Source organism: Mastomys coucha, unplaced genomic scaffold (genome assembly GCF_008632895.1).
Source record: "Mastomys coucha isolate ucsf_1 unplaced genomic scaffold, UCSF_Mcou_1 pScaffold15, whole genome shotgun sequence".
NCBI classification, from domain to species: Eukaryota; Metazoa; Chordata; class Mammalia; order Rodentia; family Muridae; genus Mastomys; species Mastomys coucha.
Window position 1 is genome coordinate 49,220,653 of NW_022196897.1, and position 18,407 is coordinate 49,239,059.

The following is an 18,407-nucleotide window of genomic DNA, read 5'->3' on the forward strand; positions in this document are numbered from 1 at the left end:
ATAGCACTAAATTTCCTAGAACTTATACTTTCAACAAGGATATAAAAATGGAATAAGACTTACTGGGGGAAATTTTATAGTTGAATCCTTCAGTCCCAGATATGAGGGGGAACAAACCTTAGAATATATTTATGAGAATGGTTTAGAGAAAATATTACATAGATTGAAATATTACATAGACTGAAAATATTACATAGATTATGACAATGATACTTTTCATATGATCCTAATGCATAGAAATAAATAGGAAACCCAGTATTTCATTCAAGAAATAACCTATACTCAAACATTAAAATATAGTTCTAAGGAGTTCAAAGAAGACATTACTCCAGCACAGTGGAGAGATGGAGGAAAGGGCATGTGGAGACACTTGTGTTCTGTTTGGAATTAGCACTGGGAAAGTAGAGTGGGAGAGAAGTAGAGGATGACATGAGGGGGATGACCCCAAAGCTCACATCCAAGATTCAGTTTCTACTTGAGGGCCCAAATTTAGATATTTTCTTTTCTGGAGCCTATGAAAGATCTTTCCCATGAAAGATATGATGGTTCTATAGCATCTTGTACCAACGTTTAGTGCTCCAAGAGTGTGTGCAATAGAGTGGATAATGGACAAGTTGTTCTGAAATGTTCACATTAATTGAGGAACTCTGATTGTGATCTGGCAAGATGATAAACGGCAGAAATGTCTCAGCTCCCTGAGACTTGAATTTAAAGTGAGCTCACCTCTTGTCCTTTTGATGATAGTTACACGCTTGTACCTTTATCCTCCAGGGTTTTCCTATCAGTAGCCCATTTCTGGACTTATGGCTCTGAGAAAACATTCATTTGACCTTAAAATTCAATAATGAGTTAAGCAGAATAAATAGCTACACAGGCCAGTCCAAGGTCGCAGAGCTTCTGTTCCAAATTTTCATGTACTTCATGCATATGCATATGCATATGCTTCGGTTTTTAGAAAGAAAGGATTATAATCAGGGTAGAAATGAATATTGGAACCCTGACATTTTGCACATTGCTCTGTGTAAAGGGAAGACTGCAGAATCAATTCTGGATGTCCAAATGTGCTCAGAGTACCAACATGCCTGCCTTCCTTCTTCAGCATCCTCCAGGACATTGCACACAGGACAGACAGACTGCCACTAAATGCAAACAACTCCAACAGAGTGTTTGCTCTGGGGTGGAGAGCAAGGGTAGAGGTTGGGAACTCAGGTCTGTAGATGTGTTCATATCTGCACCTTCTTCATTACTGAGGGATCACTCTAACACATACAGTATAGAAGCAAACCAAAAAGAAGGCAAGTAGAGCCTTCCAGGAAGGTACAATCTAAAAATAAGCACAATTAAACAAATTACAGCAAATGCTTTCCTTCTTAGAAAGGTAAGAATTGGCTGTAGGCTTAGGAAGCACGTCCTCATTACTGACACACATAAGCAGTTTTTCTAATTCAGCTATAGAGTGGGGCAAGCTATCTCCTGAAGCAGCACTTTCCCAAAATGTGATTCCAGGAGCTGTGCTGCTCCAGCCAGCACCTTGCAATATTTTAAGAATGCAAATTCATAGACCTGTTTCATCAAAGTGCTGATGTTAGAGACAGCAGTCTGTTTTCTGAAGACCTCCAGGTGATTTTGACATCTGAGATAAACCTTTTATTAGACTCATAGACTCCCAATCTCTCTAAAAAAGCTAGGTTTTTAATACAAGATGACAGTGTTAGAATTTTTGCACTTAGAGTTATTTAGGCGATGACTTAAAGGTGCTAAGTCAGGTCCAGGAAGAGTGATGGGTGTCGGCAGCTACAGGCGCTGCCCGTCACTCTGTCCACCAGATCATTCATAAACTTGCATGTAGAAGGAGAAAACAAACTGCTACAAACTATCTTCTGACTGCCACATGTCCTCTCTCTCTCTCTCTCTCTCTCTCTCTCTCTCTCTCTCTCTCTCTCACACACACACACACACACACACACACACACACACACACACTTCAAAAAGTTGCTGAGTCAAGTTCTGATGCATCTATGGCCTTACTCCAGAATCCTATATGTCCCACTCCATTTTTACCCTTTAAGGTTTTATTGTTTTATGTTATCAACTCTTTAATCTATTGGAAATCAGATATAATACTTCTTATTTATTTGTTTGTTTGTGTGTGTGTGTTTATTTACATTCCAGTCATTGTCCCCTTCTCAGTTCCCCCTCCCACAGTTCTTCATCCTATTCCTCTTCCCCCTTGCCTACTTGAAGGTGCTCTTCCCCCACTAAGGCCTTACCAGGCAGACCTCTGCAGTATTTGTGCCAGGGGCTTCGGGTTGGCCTGTGTATGCTCCAGTCTCTGGGAGCTCCCTGGGGTCTGGGTTAGTTGAGACTGTTGGTCTTCCTATGGGGTCGCTCTCCCCTTCAGCTTCTTCAATCCTTCCCTTAATTCAACCATAGGGGTCCCCAACTTTAGTCCAATGCTTGGGTGTAAATATTTGCTCTGTCTTCTTCAGCTGCTGGTAGGGCCTCTCAGAGGAAAGCCATGCCAGGCTTCCATCATAACATCAGTAAGGGTGTCAGGCCTTGATGTTACATCATGAGATGGATCCCAAGTTGGGCTGGTCATTGGACAGCTTTTCCTTCAGTCTCTCCTCCACTGTTGTCCCTGTAGTTCTTTTAGACAGGAACAGTTCTGGGTCAGAAAGTTTGACCGTTTGTTAGTAACTCTGTCCCTCCACTTGCGGCCCTGTCTATCTACTGGAGATGGGCTCTTCCTAGTTCCCTGTCCTCAGTGTTGGGTATTTTGGGTTAGGTCACTCCCACTGAGTCCTGAGAGTCTCTTACCTCCCTGGTCTCTGGCACTTTCTAGGGGACCCCTCATGTCCCCACCCTCTTGCAAAGATGCTTATCTCCATTCATTCTCTTGGCACTCTGGGCTGCTGTCCTGTTCCCCCTATACCTGATCCTGTTCCCTTTCCTCCCCTCCCCCTTCCCTGTCCTACCCAGGGCCCTCCCTCCCTCTGCCTTCTGTGGTTATTTCCTTCCTCCTTCTAAGTGGAACTGAAACAGACTCGTTTGCACCTTTCTGCTTATTCCACTTCTTATGGCCTGTAGTTTGTGTCCTAGGTATTCTGTACATTTTGGCTAATATCCACTTATCAGTGAGTACATTCCATGCATGTCCTTTTGAGTCTGAGTTATCTCACTCAGGATGATACTTCCTAGCTCCAGCCATTTGCCTGAAAAATTCATGATGTCCTCACTTTTCTTTTTATTTTTCTTTTTTTTTTGTTTTTTTTTTTTTTTTTTTTTTTTTTTTTTTTTTTTTTTTTTTTTCTTTTTTTTTTTTTTTTTTTTTTTTTGTTTGTTTGTTTTTGTTTTGCTTTTCGAGACAGGGTTTCTCTGTATAGCTCTGGCTGTCCTGGAACTCACTCTGTAGACCAGGCTGGCCTCGAACTCAGATATCTGCCTGCCTCTGCCTCCAAAGTGCTGGGATTAAAGGTGTGCGCCACTACTGCCTGGCCGATGTCCTCATTTTTAATACCTGAATAGTCTGAGTAGTATTCCATTGTGTAACTGAACCACAGTTTCTATATCCATTCTCCAGTTGAGGAACATCTGAATTGTTTCTAGCTTCTATCTATTACAAATAAGTCTGCTATAGGCATGGTAATTTATTGTTTTTAAATTATATACATATATACTATCTGCAGCCCAGTGTATTAGTTGAGAGAATGAAATGGTAGATGCTTCCTAAGTTCTTCAGGCCTGATTTGTCTCCTCAATAAAATGAAGTGTTGAACATGAGTACTGAATCTCCACCCAGACCTTAAAAAGCATAAATTGCAACATTGACAAGTGTTTGCTCCTTATAATAAGATCAGTATCTTTGTGAACACTGACTCTGCTCTTGTTTGTATTTTGAGATTTTTTAAAATTTTTTTCATTTTTTTATTGTTTATTTTATTTATTTACATTTAAAATGTTATCTCCTTCCCAGTTTCTCTTCCATAAGCCCCCTATCCCTTCCTACCTCCTCCCTGCCTCTATAAGGGTGCTCCCCAACCTGCCCACCCACTCATAGTATTGTCTATTAATCCTTTTTGAGGTGTGCCTAGAATATAATGCAACTCAATCGATGTGTGCAATTGAGTAGATTCCTTTTTTAATGTGTCAATTTTTCTGCTCTTTGTTGGATATGGAATTACTTGTTTCCCCCTTATTTTGTATCTAAAAACTGTTTTGGTAACCATCTTAATTAAAGTATTGTCTTAAAATCATACCATAAAAAATTTCTGTACTCTTCTTGGCCAAACCCTTCCTTTGAGTTTGGATGGATCACTCTTGGAGCATTGATGAATCCTGTGTAAATGACATGGAAACCATGTCAAGCACTTGTCTAGTAGTTACCTGCTCAGTTTTATTCAACTCCTTACATAACGAGATAGACTAGGCTGTGAAGATAATGGAGACTGTGCCTGATTTGATGGCTCTTCTATGAAAAGTCACCATTTTTGCCTCCTCAACAGGGCTGTTTAGGGTGAGCTGTCCCTCCATTGCCACATCCAGGCCCACCCAGCTCCCTTCTGGCACCAAAAACAGCACTGGCTGCTCAGCCATCTTCACTTCAGATAGGCATGGCTGGGAAATGCTATCTTTAGAGGTGATGAGTTTTTGTTTAGATAGAATGATGACTAGTATAAAGCCCACACATGCTAACGAGCCTTGGAGTACAAAATAATTATTGGAAGCAGTTTGAGAGAAAAGTGGAAAATCATCAGGAAACATTATCAGCAGAGCTTTAGCCCCAGTCTTTGCTGCTAATGGGTCTGCCTGTTGTTTGTTGTTTGTTGTTGTTGTTGTTTTTGTTGTTGTTGTCAGGTGACACCAGTGCTAACCGTACTCTTATTCTCTTTCATTGGTTTTGCATTTTAGTCTGTATTAAATCTTTTTGGTTTGCCCAGAAGAGACACTATGTATCATCTTCTGTGACCAACCAAAGACAGATATATACTTTGTTTATAGCTTGGTTTGCTTCATAGAGCCTGTGGGATTACTGGGGGGTCTCTTTATGTCCCCTCATGTACAACAATATAAAAAGAATAAAAGTAATGTTTTCTACCTGAGTGGATAGATATGTTCTGACTCAGAATCCATGGTGTGCATATATATGCCCATACGTCTTGATAAACTAAGTTGCAAGGAACTCCTAATTCTAGGTTACAGATAAGCTCTTCTTATTCTTAAATGAGTTATTTAACTAAGGGTCTTCTTGTTGTAAATTGAGTATAAATTGTTCCCCATAAGCTCATGTGTTTGAATACTTGGTCCCCAGATGATGACACCTTTCTAGGAGGTTATGGAACATTTAGGAGGTGAAGCCTCTAGACTGAGATGGTCACTGGTGGTGGACCTTGAGGCTTTAGAGTCAAGGCCCACTTCTTGTTGCTCTCTGCTTCCTTAATACTGATAAAATGTAGCCAGGTCCCTCACACTCCTGCCATCATGTCTTCTTTGCCATAATGGGCTGTATCCCTTGGTAATCCCTGATTCCCATCAGGTCTTTGTTCACAATAATGAGGAAAGTAACTAACACAGAGATTTGTTATGGAGGAATAAGGCCTGACAACACGGCTGCTGGCCTACGGAACAGGTTTGTGGGAGGAATGTGCAGGAATTTAGAATAGGACTAGAAAGATGCTAATACTGTAAGCAGGCTTTTACTGGCTAATCTGGTAGGAGTCCAGAAGACCAGAATCCAGAAAGAAATGTGGACAGTGGAGGACCAACTAACTCCTGAGGGTTCAGAGGGGAACAAGGATTCCGTTAAGTTAGGCCAGAGACACTTTACGTCATATTCTGCCAAAGAACTTGGTTGAATTCAGCCTTCGTATGTCCTGAGAACTTCAGAAAATCTGAATTTGAAAGTAATAGACTGAACTGTTTGGGGAAAAAATGTCAAAATTGTGTGGGTATTTAGACTATGTTATGGTTATTACTTACTGCTCTCATCCAGGCCTATAGTCTAGCAGCTAGTGGAACAGAAAGTTAAGAAAACTTTCTGTTTTCCCCAGTTTGTGGGGGGAAGTGTGAGTTTACAGTTATATGCAAGGCTGAGGCTGATAAGGCAAGTATAATTATTGGAGATTAGCACCATTAAGAAGAAATTTTGGCTGTGTACAGAGAAGAGAAAAGGTAACTTGAAGGTGAGACTCCACCCAGTGAAAATGGAAATTCACTTTTAAGACTCTAGTCTAAACAAAGAATACTGTTGCCTCTCAGAAACAACTGCCTGCGTAAGTGTTTCCATAGGGTCAGTATGCAAAGCTGCTACACCTTCCTCTTGAGCTGGCCGAAGGATTTGGCAGCACTGTGTTGTAATTGTATAGGCATTGGAGATGCAAAAATAAGACATTCAATGAAGCTTTTGCCAAGATTTTTGAAGGCTACTAAGGCCAAGAAATGTTGGAATCACAGGGTTGGAATCCCTGCGGAGGCCCCAAGAAAGAAATATATGAAGCTATAAGGCTGAAGATTGGCTTATAAAGAAAGCCTCATTTGGGAGATACCAGAACTTCAGGGTTACTTCAAAGGAAAGCCTGGAACAAGGAGTGGAGCTAGCAAAGAGAGGGGCTATGTGTGCTAAAGGCAGTGAAGCAGGAGAGATGGTATACAGGAGCCTCTTGGACCACAGGTGATACCATCATGAGTTTCAGATGTTAGACATGAAGCTATAGGATTTGATGTTTGTCTTCCTGGGTTTGGGTTCTTGCTTTTGCATGATCTTTCCCTTTTATATCCCCAGTCTTGCACTTAGAAATGGGGATCATTATGCTGTACCATTCATTGTGTGTTGAAAGTATTTAACTTGCTTTTTATTGTACAGAGAGGTTCACAGTGAAGCTATTTCCTTAAGTCTCAAAGATGACCATGACCCTGTGGGAGAATAGAGCAGAATGGTCTAATTTAATTATAATATGTCTTCTATAGACATGTGTGTTTGAACACTCAGTTTCCAGCTAGTGACACTTTTTTGAATGTTGTGGAATCTGAACAGGGTGGACCCTCATTAGAGGACACTGGTCAGCGAGAGACCCTCGGGTTTCATATTTATAGTTGGACCTCATTTCAGTTTTCCTTCTACTTCCTGACTGCTTATGGCAGGTGCATCATGTTCCTGCCACTACACCCTCCCTGCTGTTAAACCACAAGCCTAAATAACCCTCTTGATTGATTCTTGTTGGATATTAGGCCACAGGAGTGAGAAAGTAACAAAAATGCCGTTCATCTTTTAGTTCTAAGAACACTATCCATGACAAGGGCACAAGTGGGCTTTGAAAGAAACCAATTCCTTCTAAACAGCATAGAAAGTGAATAGAAGTATTTCCTTAGACACAAGGAAATCTTAGTCTCACGGAGTGTAATACACAGGGTGGTATCTGACGAAAAAATATAAGTAAAGTTAGTAGAAGAGCTCATGGGGACCCCTCACATTATTTCACCCAGAGCTTCTGTGGGCATTGGGGCTGAGGTTTCCTCAGAGGGGCCTGGCTAGGAGAGTGCTGCAGGCATGAGTTGAGACCTGCCTCTACGTACAGTCACAAGTGAGCCAGGTGCAGAAGCATCCAAGAAGACTTTGTCACTTGAAATTATAATGAATATGGCATTCAACATTTTGCCCATGGTAATAATTGCAGTAGCCAATGCTATCTCTTTACCAACTAGTAAGCTAGTTCAATTAGGTAAGTTGAACTAAACTAAGTTTAGGCAGCTGGTTTAAATTAACCTGGTTAACTTCACTGTGTTAACTTAATTAGTTTGGTCACATTACCTAAGCTAAGGTAAGGAAAGGGAGTGAAGGATGCCTTTAGTACTCCTTGGGTCTGTACATCTTAGAAATGTCCTCCAGGAGTCAGACACAACAATTCTAACATTTAAAAATGGTCCTAAATAATGAACTGGGCCAAGGACAGATGACCAATTTGTAAATGAACACCTTAAATAAGACTGTGTGTATACACACAATCTACATATATCTAAACATATATAGTACATGCAAAAATTTAATGGTACCATCATTGAAAAATAAATTAGACATCTTTGTATGAAATTCCATAAGTTTATCTTCATTTCAGAAGTTTATAGATTAAAAAATCTTATGAATGAAGAAAATGTGTACAAGAATATATTGTTTTCACCTTTTGGAGAAGGATAGAATATTACTGTTGTAAGAAGAAATCTAAAGCATGAAACAGAAACTTTATGTCTAAGTGGAGGGTATTTTGTTCACTACTTCATCATGGAGAGGCACAAACCTGCTTTTCTGTGGAAGGTTATATGTACACATTTACATGCATATATATGTATGTTCCTACAAATATCAGGTCAATATCAGGTGTTTATCTCTATCATTTTCTATTTTAACATTTGAGAGGGTTGTATATCTTGGAACTCACATATCAACTAGGCTAGCTGGAAAAAGAGCTGCAGGGACTTGCCTGCCTCCACCTCTCAGCACTGGTGGTGCCAACCTGGTATGTGCGTGGTTTCTGGGCATCTGAACTCAGGTCCTCATGCATGTCTAACAGGTACTTTGTTGTGACGCATTTAAGAAGGGATCTTCTGTCTTTTTCCAAGACTCTAGAGCAATTTTCAAAATGTGGTCCTAGATCAGTATAATCAACATCCCCTGGAATTTGTTAGAAATAGACATTGTGTGCCCTCTCTATTTCAGACCTACCAAATCAGAACCTCTAAAGGTAGGGCCCGTGATATTTTTAGCACTGTATGCAGACAACTCAAGTAGAGTTTGAGAATCAGTGCCCTGAATGTGTAACCCCTACTTCCTCCTCACAGAGGATTTGGGGAATGTAGATTCAACTTATAAAACCAAAAGTCCCAGTGTGTCACCCATACTCTCATTCCTGTACAATTCAGGCTGTTTCTTTAATGTACTTGGGAATTAACCATGTTTTGCCTTGAGTGACATGAAGGAGGTTGTCGTTAGCATTTAAATTACTTCGTGTTATGAGACTTCCCTTAATTACTGTGTTCTTAGTTGCTGAGGCTTTACTGAAAAGACCTGTGCTAGCATTAATAAGTGCAAACAAAGTGGAAGGTCCTGAGGTTAATGAGATAATAAACATTAATCTGTGTTTCTTCTTCAATGCGATATGGAGACCCATCAGGTTCACTTTGTATATGTTACATTTGTCATTCCAGGAAGAACAAAGTATGCTAGCCATGGAGGACGAGGGCACAGTACAGCTCCCACTGGAGGGACACTACAGGTAAGCAGATGTGTAATTGCAGCGAGCCTCCTAGAATGTGCTGGCTATATCAGTCTAAGAATTTCATACCATGTGGAAGTTATGCAGGTTGTGTTAAAACAACAACAACCTGAGACCAAAAAATAAATTCTAGGTTCCAGTACATTCTGCTAGCCATCACTGTGCAGCAAAATAAATACAACGAAGCACAGCACAGTGAGTTTTCCCTCCCTCTCTCTCTCTTCCTCCGTCCTTCTCAATTTCATAGGATATATGAAAGACCACTTTCATGTTCTCAGAAATGACCAGAAGGCAGGTCATTGTTCACATTCAGCATAAACAAGGCCAATGTCTGTAAGGTGATCATGGGAAAATAGTTTTATTCTGAGAATTTGCTGCTAATGATAGTCACTTTGAAAAAAATAACCCAATTTTTGAGTTAAAGGAGTCATGTCTGTCTTTTAAGGAAATATTAATGTAGTTGTGAAAACTACACCAATCTTTTTACTCACAAAGACACGAAAACAAGTTTTTTCAGTTGCAATGAAAACTTCCACAAACATTTGACCCCTCCCCCTCATTACTCCTTCCGTCCCTCTCTTCTGCTCCCTTCCCCTCCCTACTTCACTCTCTAATTTCCTTCCTCTTTCAAAAAAATTAGTTTCAATAATTTTCTCCTAAAGTCTATTTTAAATACTGTATAGAACTCAAGGCTATGGTCCTAAATTCTTAGGCTATTCCAGTAAATAAATAAATTCATTTAGGGGGAGAAATTTGCCATGGTATTTAAAACAAAGTAGCAAAGAATTTATTGGATCCCAGAGTCTCACTCCAACACTGTCCCCTACCCAGATGGTTAGATATAATCAATCACCTGGGACTTAAAAGAGCATGCAATTGGTGAATGAATTTTAGCGCTCTCTCTCTCTGTCTCTGTCTTTCTGTCTCTGTCTCTCTGTCTCTCTGTCTCTGTCTCTCTCTGTCTCTGTGTTTCTGTCTCTGTCTCTCTCTGCCTCTGTCTTTCTGTCTCTCTGTCTCTGTCTCTGTCTGTCTCTGTCTCTCTGTCTGTCTCTCTCTCTCTCACACACACACACACACACACATACACACACACACACACACACACACACACACTTAAAATACCCTTGATTGAGGAGAGTCAGTATATTCTCAAGTGAACTCCTGAGAACTAGTTCTATGGCATGTCATTCCAAAAGGGTTAAATAAAATTGAAAGTGGTCCAAACTGCATGCTAGCTTGACATTTATAAAAAAATCTTTGCATGTGAGATAATAAAACTAGTACTGTTGCTCTAAAGCTTAATTTTGCTTAATTCAGAATTTTCTAAACCTTTTTTCCCCATAAGACTGTCTCCTAATATCATGAGATACTTTTTTTCATGTGATGCTTTCTTGGAAATTGGTTGATCTCCTATTCTGAGTTTCTAGGAAGTTCCATTTTCAAGGAGGCTAGAGGAAATAAACAAATATTTTCAGACTGAGCAAGACTGAGTCCTGGTGCTTTTTTCAGGACTGGTGGATTCGTTGTCCTCTTGTGAGCAGCCACCAATGGAGGTGACATGAGGCTAGCTCAGGAGTTTTGTTAATATGACTTTTTTCATAGTAAGATATGCTAGCTATATATACTAAAAATAGTGATATTTTCTTAGTTATAAAAGTTGTCCTTGGTCTGTGATTAGTTTATGCTCCCATTTGATTATGTTTTTAACTCTTGGGAAGTTTTGAAGCATCATAAATGTTTTCTATAATTGTTGTAAATTTAAAGTATAACAACAGAGCAAAACTAAACAAACGAGCTAAACATCAGCATAGAACTTAACAATGTAGGTTCCCCAGTGCATGGGAAATGCTCTGTCAAGGGCATAGGCTGCATTCTCTCTCAAGTGAATAATTAGTGAGTACGTGCCATGTGTCCAGCTCTGGATGACTTTTGAAGAAGCAGCTGTTACCCAGTGATCTAGAATTCTGCTGTCACATATGTTCTATCTAAGTAGAATAAAGGATAAAGACAGAGCACAAAAGTATGAACAGCTAATACAGAGTTATACATGGCAAAAAGAAGGGTAGAAAGAAAGACAAAGCAAACAGTCAGAGGGCTTAAGGGGCAGAATGGCAGTTTAAATACTTGCAGTTTGGGCATGCCTGAGCAGGTGAAATTAGAACAGAATTGGGAACAAACGTCTGAGATCTGGGATGGATTAAGGAAACAATAGCCCAAATCTTTATCTATACATTAGAATATTTTCTTTGTATTTTTCAGATACTTTAATTTTAACTGAGGGAGTTGCCTTATGTGGGTTGTTACTCCATTGATGTCAGATAACAGATATCCTGCATATCACATATTTACATTATGATTCATACCAGTAGTAAGATTATATGAAATAGCAATTAAATAATTTTATGATTGTGGATCAGCACATGAACTGTATTAAAAGGTCTCAGTATTAGGAACGCTGAGTTTCTCTAGACTGTTCAAGAACAGTCTGGAGGCCATTAGAATGTGGTTACAGAAGGGTAAGCAGATGTAAGATAACAAGAAGTGAGGTGAGAAGGAGAGGAAGGCACAGAGACAGGAGCAGCCACTGCAGGGTCGGAGGAGACAAAGAGAGGGATCTGCTATGCTGTACACGATAGGGGCAAGTGACTGAGCAGCAGACACATGGAAACTGATCTCTGTGATCTGGGATGGATTATGAGGACTGTAGCCCAAATCTGTATCTACACAACTCCAATCTTTTCTTTAGATTTTCAAGTGCTTTTCAATAATTGTGAGAGTTGTTTAATGCTTCTCTATTTTAATTATTAAAAATGTGCTATTATAATAAACAAAATGAAATATTATTTAACCTTAAACGAAGAAAAAGTTAGGATTATGTTTAGACATCTTGAACTATAAGGACACTTTCAAATGAGATAAGCCAGTGACACAGACACACAAACCCTAAAACATTATGTGATCCATTTCCCATGGGATACTTAAAATTCTCAAAACAATAGACAGGGAACGTGCAGTGCCAGTTGCCAGGGGCAGGGAAAAGGAGGACAGGGAGAGTTGTTGTTTAATACAAAATTTCACTTTGAGAAAATGAAAGAATTCTGGAGACAGATGCTAGTAATAGGCTATAAGTGGTAAATGCCTTTTATAACTTTTAAGTATATGTTTTAAAATATTTAATATGAAAACTTTATGTTGCATTGCTTTAGTATTAAAATGTTGATAAAATGTTTTACGTACTTATAAAGTTGTTTTCTGTTCATCTTCCCTAACTGAATGCCTTTACTTATTTACTGTATTTATATTTTGTTTTGGGTAAACTATCTAGAGATGACCCATCTGTGATCAATATTTCTGATGAAATGTCAAAGACTGCCATGTGGGGGAACCTTCTAGTTACTGCTGACAACTCAAAAGAAAAGGAGTCACGCTTTCCTTCTAAAAGGTTGGAATTTTGAAATAATAAGGTTATATTATTAATGTTTTGTGGTATAAATTCACCAGATTGAGTCAACAGATACTATTAATTTTAATCAAATTTAAAGTTAAAATATTTCATAATTTTTTTCTAAAGGGAGAATGATAATTTTTATAAGCATTATGCTTCTCAGTGTCTTCCTTTCAAATTAAAGTTCACTCCAAAACTATGACAGTGGGGGGGAAATGGAGCTATTAATGACCCCAGTGCATGACAATTTTGAACATTCATTCTGGCCCACTCTTTCTTTGTGTGGTTTCATGGATTTCTTCATCACACACTCCCGGGATGACTTTAGGTCCCAGACCACATTCCCCACCTCCTATTCCTTTGTGGCAATGATTTGGCACATGTGATGATCATTCTACTTTTACTTGATTTCCAGTTCCCTATTTTCAAGTTCCTGACAAGCTCCCCTAACCTTATCCTGAACATCCATCCCTTCTCATCTGTCTGTGGACATGTGAGCAGTCTGCAGCTGTGCATACTGAGAGAGGAAATTTTTTTTAAGTAGTAAGAGAATCCTGGTACTTTAGTTGAATTTTCCAGAATTTATAAATGAGTTCTGACTGTGCCGAGCAGCCATCTTAGATGCTGAGTAGAGGAAAGTCCTGTGTTACTCTGGATTTGCTTCTCGTGAGGAAATGTGATGTTTGGGGATGGTGTGATAATGGTTTAATTTATTTATTTTTATAACCTTACATTAACTTTTCTACTTAATTTTTATATTACATTCTTTTGTCATAAGCTCCCCTTCCTAATCACTCTAGAAGCTGATTCCCCAAAGGTAAGATCTTTTCCCTCAAACTTATTCCCTGGTTGCATTTCCTTATGTTAAGTGGTGTCTTCTGGAAACCCGGTCAGCCTTTGTCATCTGTGTGAGTTTTGGGGAGGCAAAAGGCCTGGAGAGTCTTGGACTTCAATCCAATGCCAGACTGATATATATGGTGGTTTATATCTACACAGTTCTTTAAGGGGCTCTGAAAGATGAGGAAACATTTTCTTCCCTTAATGTATGCAAGTGCATCACATATAAAACAACAGGCCTTACAGAACCGTACTCAGCAAGCAATGGTAGCAAATTCCTTGATTGGGAAAAGAAAATTTGTCCCTCTAATTTTGAAAATTGCAAACCTGGGCGCTTCCATTCATGTTGCCGTGGTATATCCAAACTTTCAAACTTCATGAAACACAATTGGAGCCATGGGCTAGGTAGAGAGACTACGTTAGTCTTGGTGAGGGAACCTCTTATTGCAAGTTTTTGTCACCCCAAAATGGCATGCTGCTTCAATGTCATCTCTGTAGCAAACAGAGTAAACAAGACAGCAACCATCGTCACCCCAGAAGCTGGGGCGACCTCCCTTCCTCTCTCCCCCCTCTCCCTCCTCTCCCCCCTCCCTCCCTTCCTCTTTCCCCCCCTCCCTTCTCTCCCTCCTCTCCCTCCCTTCCTCTCTCCCCCCTCTCCCTCCCTTCCTCTCTCCCTCCTCTCCCTCCCTTCCCCTCTCCCCACTCTCCCTCTTTCATTGCTCGACTCAATCCTGCTGATTGCTTTCTCTAAACTTCTTTAAAATTTAGACCAAAGGAGATTGATGCAATCTTCATAACAGACTGTTTCTAAGAATGATGTCTTTGAACAGGCCTTCAAAACCAGCATGTAGTCCCTTGCTTGGAATGAGTAGCAGTAATATTCATTCTAAAACATGATTTAGCATTCTTTGTTCAAAATCCTAGGTAGAGCCCCTTGGAGTCATCCTCACAGTCATTGTATTTTAGAACTCCTAAAAGAAATCAGAGTAATAGAGCAATTTGAGCCCATGGACAGTAAAATTTAACATTTCTCCCATTTATTTTAAAATATGAAATCTAGGTTGGTAGACTCAAAATAAAATGCCAGTCATGGGAACTGAGTGGAAAATTTGAGATAAACATATAGATGCTTTTCTTTGTGAACTAGGGGGGCCCATAGTCCAAACTCTTCCTGGTTTTTCTTTGTATTGAACAGAAGTTTTAAACGTGATACTGTATGTGCTTCTTAAAGTTAATATTAGAGTCAAATAGTGCCTTTTACTCGAAAACATACCGGCGTAGTCGTGTGTTTCTTGTTTTTATTTGTTTGTTTGTTTGTTTGTTTTAAAGCACATATTCACACTGATATAACTTCAATTATAGAATGAAAGTTAAATTTCTCTCTCTCTCTCTCTATCTCTCTCTCTCTCTGTGTGTGTGTGTGTGTGTGTGTATAAGCTATGCTTTTATTGCTCTGTCTAGCAGCTTTCTCCACTATTTGATGTGATATAATTTATATCTGTTAGATGGTAGTGTCTTCCATCCCCCAACAGTACAAACACTGAAAGAAAGGAAGTGGCTTTGAGAAATTCTAAAACCATTGATATTAATAGCAATGATAACCTTCCAAAGCAACGGCTTTCCTTCAACATCTGCTGAAGACAGTGAAATATGACAAAGGAACTCCGCACATTTGCTGGAAGTCACTTGTCAAAACCAAAAAAGACCTACAGATGAGGTTCCTGAGACCCATCTCTCTTGTGACCCAAGCTGGCTCCACACAGCTTTTGATCCCCCTCCACACACCCCCAAGTTATTTTCCATTTTGTTCCTTTCCATAGTGAACCTCAGAAGAAGCTTAATTACCTGTGCAGATTAGGTTTAGAACAACAGTATCTTATCATGTTTTTGCTTACATTTTGTCTTTAGAAATATCATGCGTAGTTTGGCCAGTAGAGACTGGGAGCTGACTGATTCCAGCTCTTCTTGAGGATGGCTGCTTTGGTCCCGGTAGAGTCTTCCTATGTATGCATACTAGAGGCTCCTCTACAGCCTCTTATTTTATAGGCGTAAATTTTATTTTCATCTTTTGACTGCCTTGCTGTGTAACTAACAAGAAATACATAAACTAAAAGTTCTAGTAACTAACTTTTAAACTGAACACTCAAAGTCCAGGAAAACTATGAGATAAAAACTGGGTGCAGGCTTTAAGCATCACAAGTGGTTTATACCTTGCACTTGCACTTGTAAGAACTCTTTCAAGCAAGTTAAAAGTGATAAGATGCTCCTAGGAAACTCCAAAAAAGTAGTCCAGCTTATCCTGACATGGCAAAGACTTAAAGGCCTAAAGTAAAAGCACTATGAGAATTCTTTTTCTACTTGCTAAACATTCTGTGTAATAATGGTATTTTTAAATCACAAATAATAATATGTTTATAATTACAGTAATTACTCTGTGAATCCATTTGTATCCTGCAAAAGCCACCACTGTTGGGCATTATAGCAGGTGGTGATTAGAGTCTGTGCCTTGGCTCTGACTAGGTTAATTCATAGGTAGCCTGGCTCTCCTGAGACTGCTCAGCTTTGAGTTATGTTAAATGTGTGTGGTTCCTATGTGTCAACTGCTGTCAATATTCAAAAGATTACCTCTATTTATGCATATACACATATATATTAAATGTGCAAAGTTGATCTTATGAAATACTTGTTAGTTCATAATTTTTCATTAATAGTGTGTGATTAATATTTTATAAACCATATTTAACTTTGTAAAATTATATGCCATCTAGCTGTGACATAATTATTTAGTTTCCTACTGTTACACACTTACTTAGACTGCTTCCAATTTTTGTTTGTATTGATTTTTAAAAGTTTTACCATCTTCTTCCCCTTCTTCCTCATCTTCCTGCTTCTCCTCCTCTTCCTCCTCCTCCTCATCAAGACAGGGCCTCACTGTGTAGTTCTCACTGGCCTGTAACTGATATGTAGACCAGGCTGGCCTAGAACTTTAAGAGATCTGTCTGCCTTTGACTCCTGTGTTTTGGGATCAAAGGTATGTGCTACTCTGCCTGGCTCAATGTTTTATTTTTAATTATGTGTATGTGGCTGTGTGTAGATATATGCTTATGAGTGCATGTGCCCAAGGAGGTCAGAAAAAGACATACTAGAGTTAGAGGTGATTCTGATCCAACTTACTTGGGTGCTGGCAGCCAACTCGGGTCTTCTGCAAGAACAGGATGTACTCTAATGCTCTTAGCCACAGAGCCAACTCTCCAGCGCCTTGTTTTGCTTTTATACTTATATTGGATACTATAATAATTAATTTTAATAAGATAAAACAAAAGCTAACACATTGGAGTTGGAAAAACAAACAAACAGAAGGGAAGGAGCCCAGAAAAGGCAACAGAATCCAAGCTCCATTTGATCACACTCTCAACAATCCCATTACAAACACTAACCTGGAAGCCATAACACTTACTCAGGGCACCTACCTGGTGCAGACCCATGCAGGCCCTATACATGGTGTTTCAGTCTCTGTGAGTTCATATGAGCTTTGGTCATTATTTAGATGGCCTTGTTTTCTTAGTGTCCTCTCTGCCTCTGGTTCTTATGCCCTTTCTGCCTCTTCTGCAGTTTCCAGAGCCCTGAGGGGAGGGGTTTGATAGAGGCATCCTATTTCTAGCTGAGTGTTCTAAAGGTCTCTCTCTGCATGATATCTGGCTGTGGGTCTCTGTATTTGTTCCTATCTGCTGCTGATGGAAGCTTCTCTGAAGATGGCTCAGCAAGGCACTGATCTATGAGTACAACAGAATGTCATTAGCAGTGATTTTATTGCAACATTGTTTTTGTTTTATTTTGTTTTGTTTGTTTCTTTGTTTTATTCTTGTACACTAGTGTTCCCTTTTAGAGCAGGTTGCTAAGCTATTTAGTCGCAGGTTCTTGGTTACCCAAGCAGTGTTGGGTATAGGCTCCTTATTGGCTGGTTACTTCCACAGGCTTGGTGCCACCATTCCCTAGCATATCTTACTGGCACAACACCATTGTAGGTTAAAGAGTTTGTGCCTGGATTGGGGTTTATGTTTCTCTTTTGGTAGCTTTCAGAGTACCTTCCTGTACCAAAGACCACTAGAATGTAGGGATAACAGCTCTATGTAGGCACCAGCTTGAGGTTGCCTCCACAGCTTCCTATATAGCTTGATAGAAAAAGTTCTCTCAAAAACCACGTTTAGTTCACAATTAGTGTATAAGTACAATGCTTTCTAACATGGATTCCTAAATATATTTCTTTGCAGTGGTACCTGTCAGTGCTGGGAAAAGGAGCATTTTTCAGTGACATTAAAAATATTTTTATGAATTCTTTATTCTTTGAAGTTTCATCCAATGTCTTTTGATCACGTTCATACCCAACCGTCCCCAACTCCTTTTTGATACACTCCCAGATCTCTACCTCGAACTTCGTCTCCTCTTTTATTTATTAAGCCATGAACTCCTGGGTGTGGGGCCATCCACTGGAGTATGGTGGACCCATCGGGCCAGGCTCCTGCTTCTGCTTCTTTTTCCCTCTCACCTCTGTACTTCCTACATCCTCCTCCTATTAGGGAGTCTCGTTTGCTGTGATTTCTTAGGTGTGAGCTTTTCCCCAGCTTCTTTGACACATACTTATCAGAACAATATTTGAGTGCCATGGGAGGCCTCACCATAGATTTCTCAGTTGCATGTCAATAGTTGCCTTTTTCTTTACTCTTGAAATGTCATTTTCTTCTCTTTATTTTTAGTTATTTTATTTTTTGACATTATGATTATATCATTTCCTCCATTCCTATTCTTCTTTCCAAATCCTGTGTACCTCTTCCTACTCATATATATATATATATATATAT

General features: G+C 39.5%; 1 protein-coding gene across 22 annotated transcripts in view; it reads left to right on the forward strand.

The window, feature by feature from the left end:
• Positions 1 to 18,407, forward strand: part of Slc4a10 (solute carrier family 4 member 10) — a 432,277-nt gene that overhangs the window by 409,353 nt on the left and 4,517 nt on the right. For 16 of the 22 annotated variants that reach the window (XM_031370397.1, XM_031370402.1, XM_031370396.1 and 13 more), the window contains 2 exons: positions 9,199 to 9,266; positions 12,592 to 12,708. In XM_031370397.1, the coding sequence (XP_031226257.1) occupies positions 9,199 to 9,266; positions 12,592 to 12,708 (185 nt within the window). Of the gene's footprint in view, positions 1 to 9,198; positions 9,267 to 12,591; positions 12,709 to 13,489; positions 13,529 to 18,407 lie in introns of all 22 variants that reach the window. The other 6 variants (XM_031370408.1, XM_031370416.1, XM_031370409.1 and 3 more) reach the window with 1 other exon arrangement.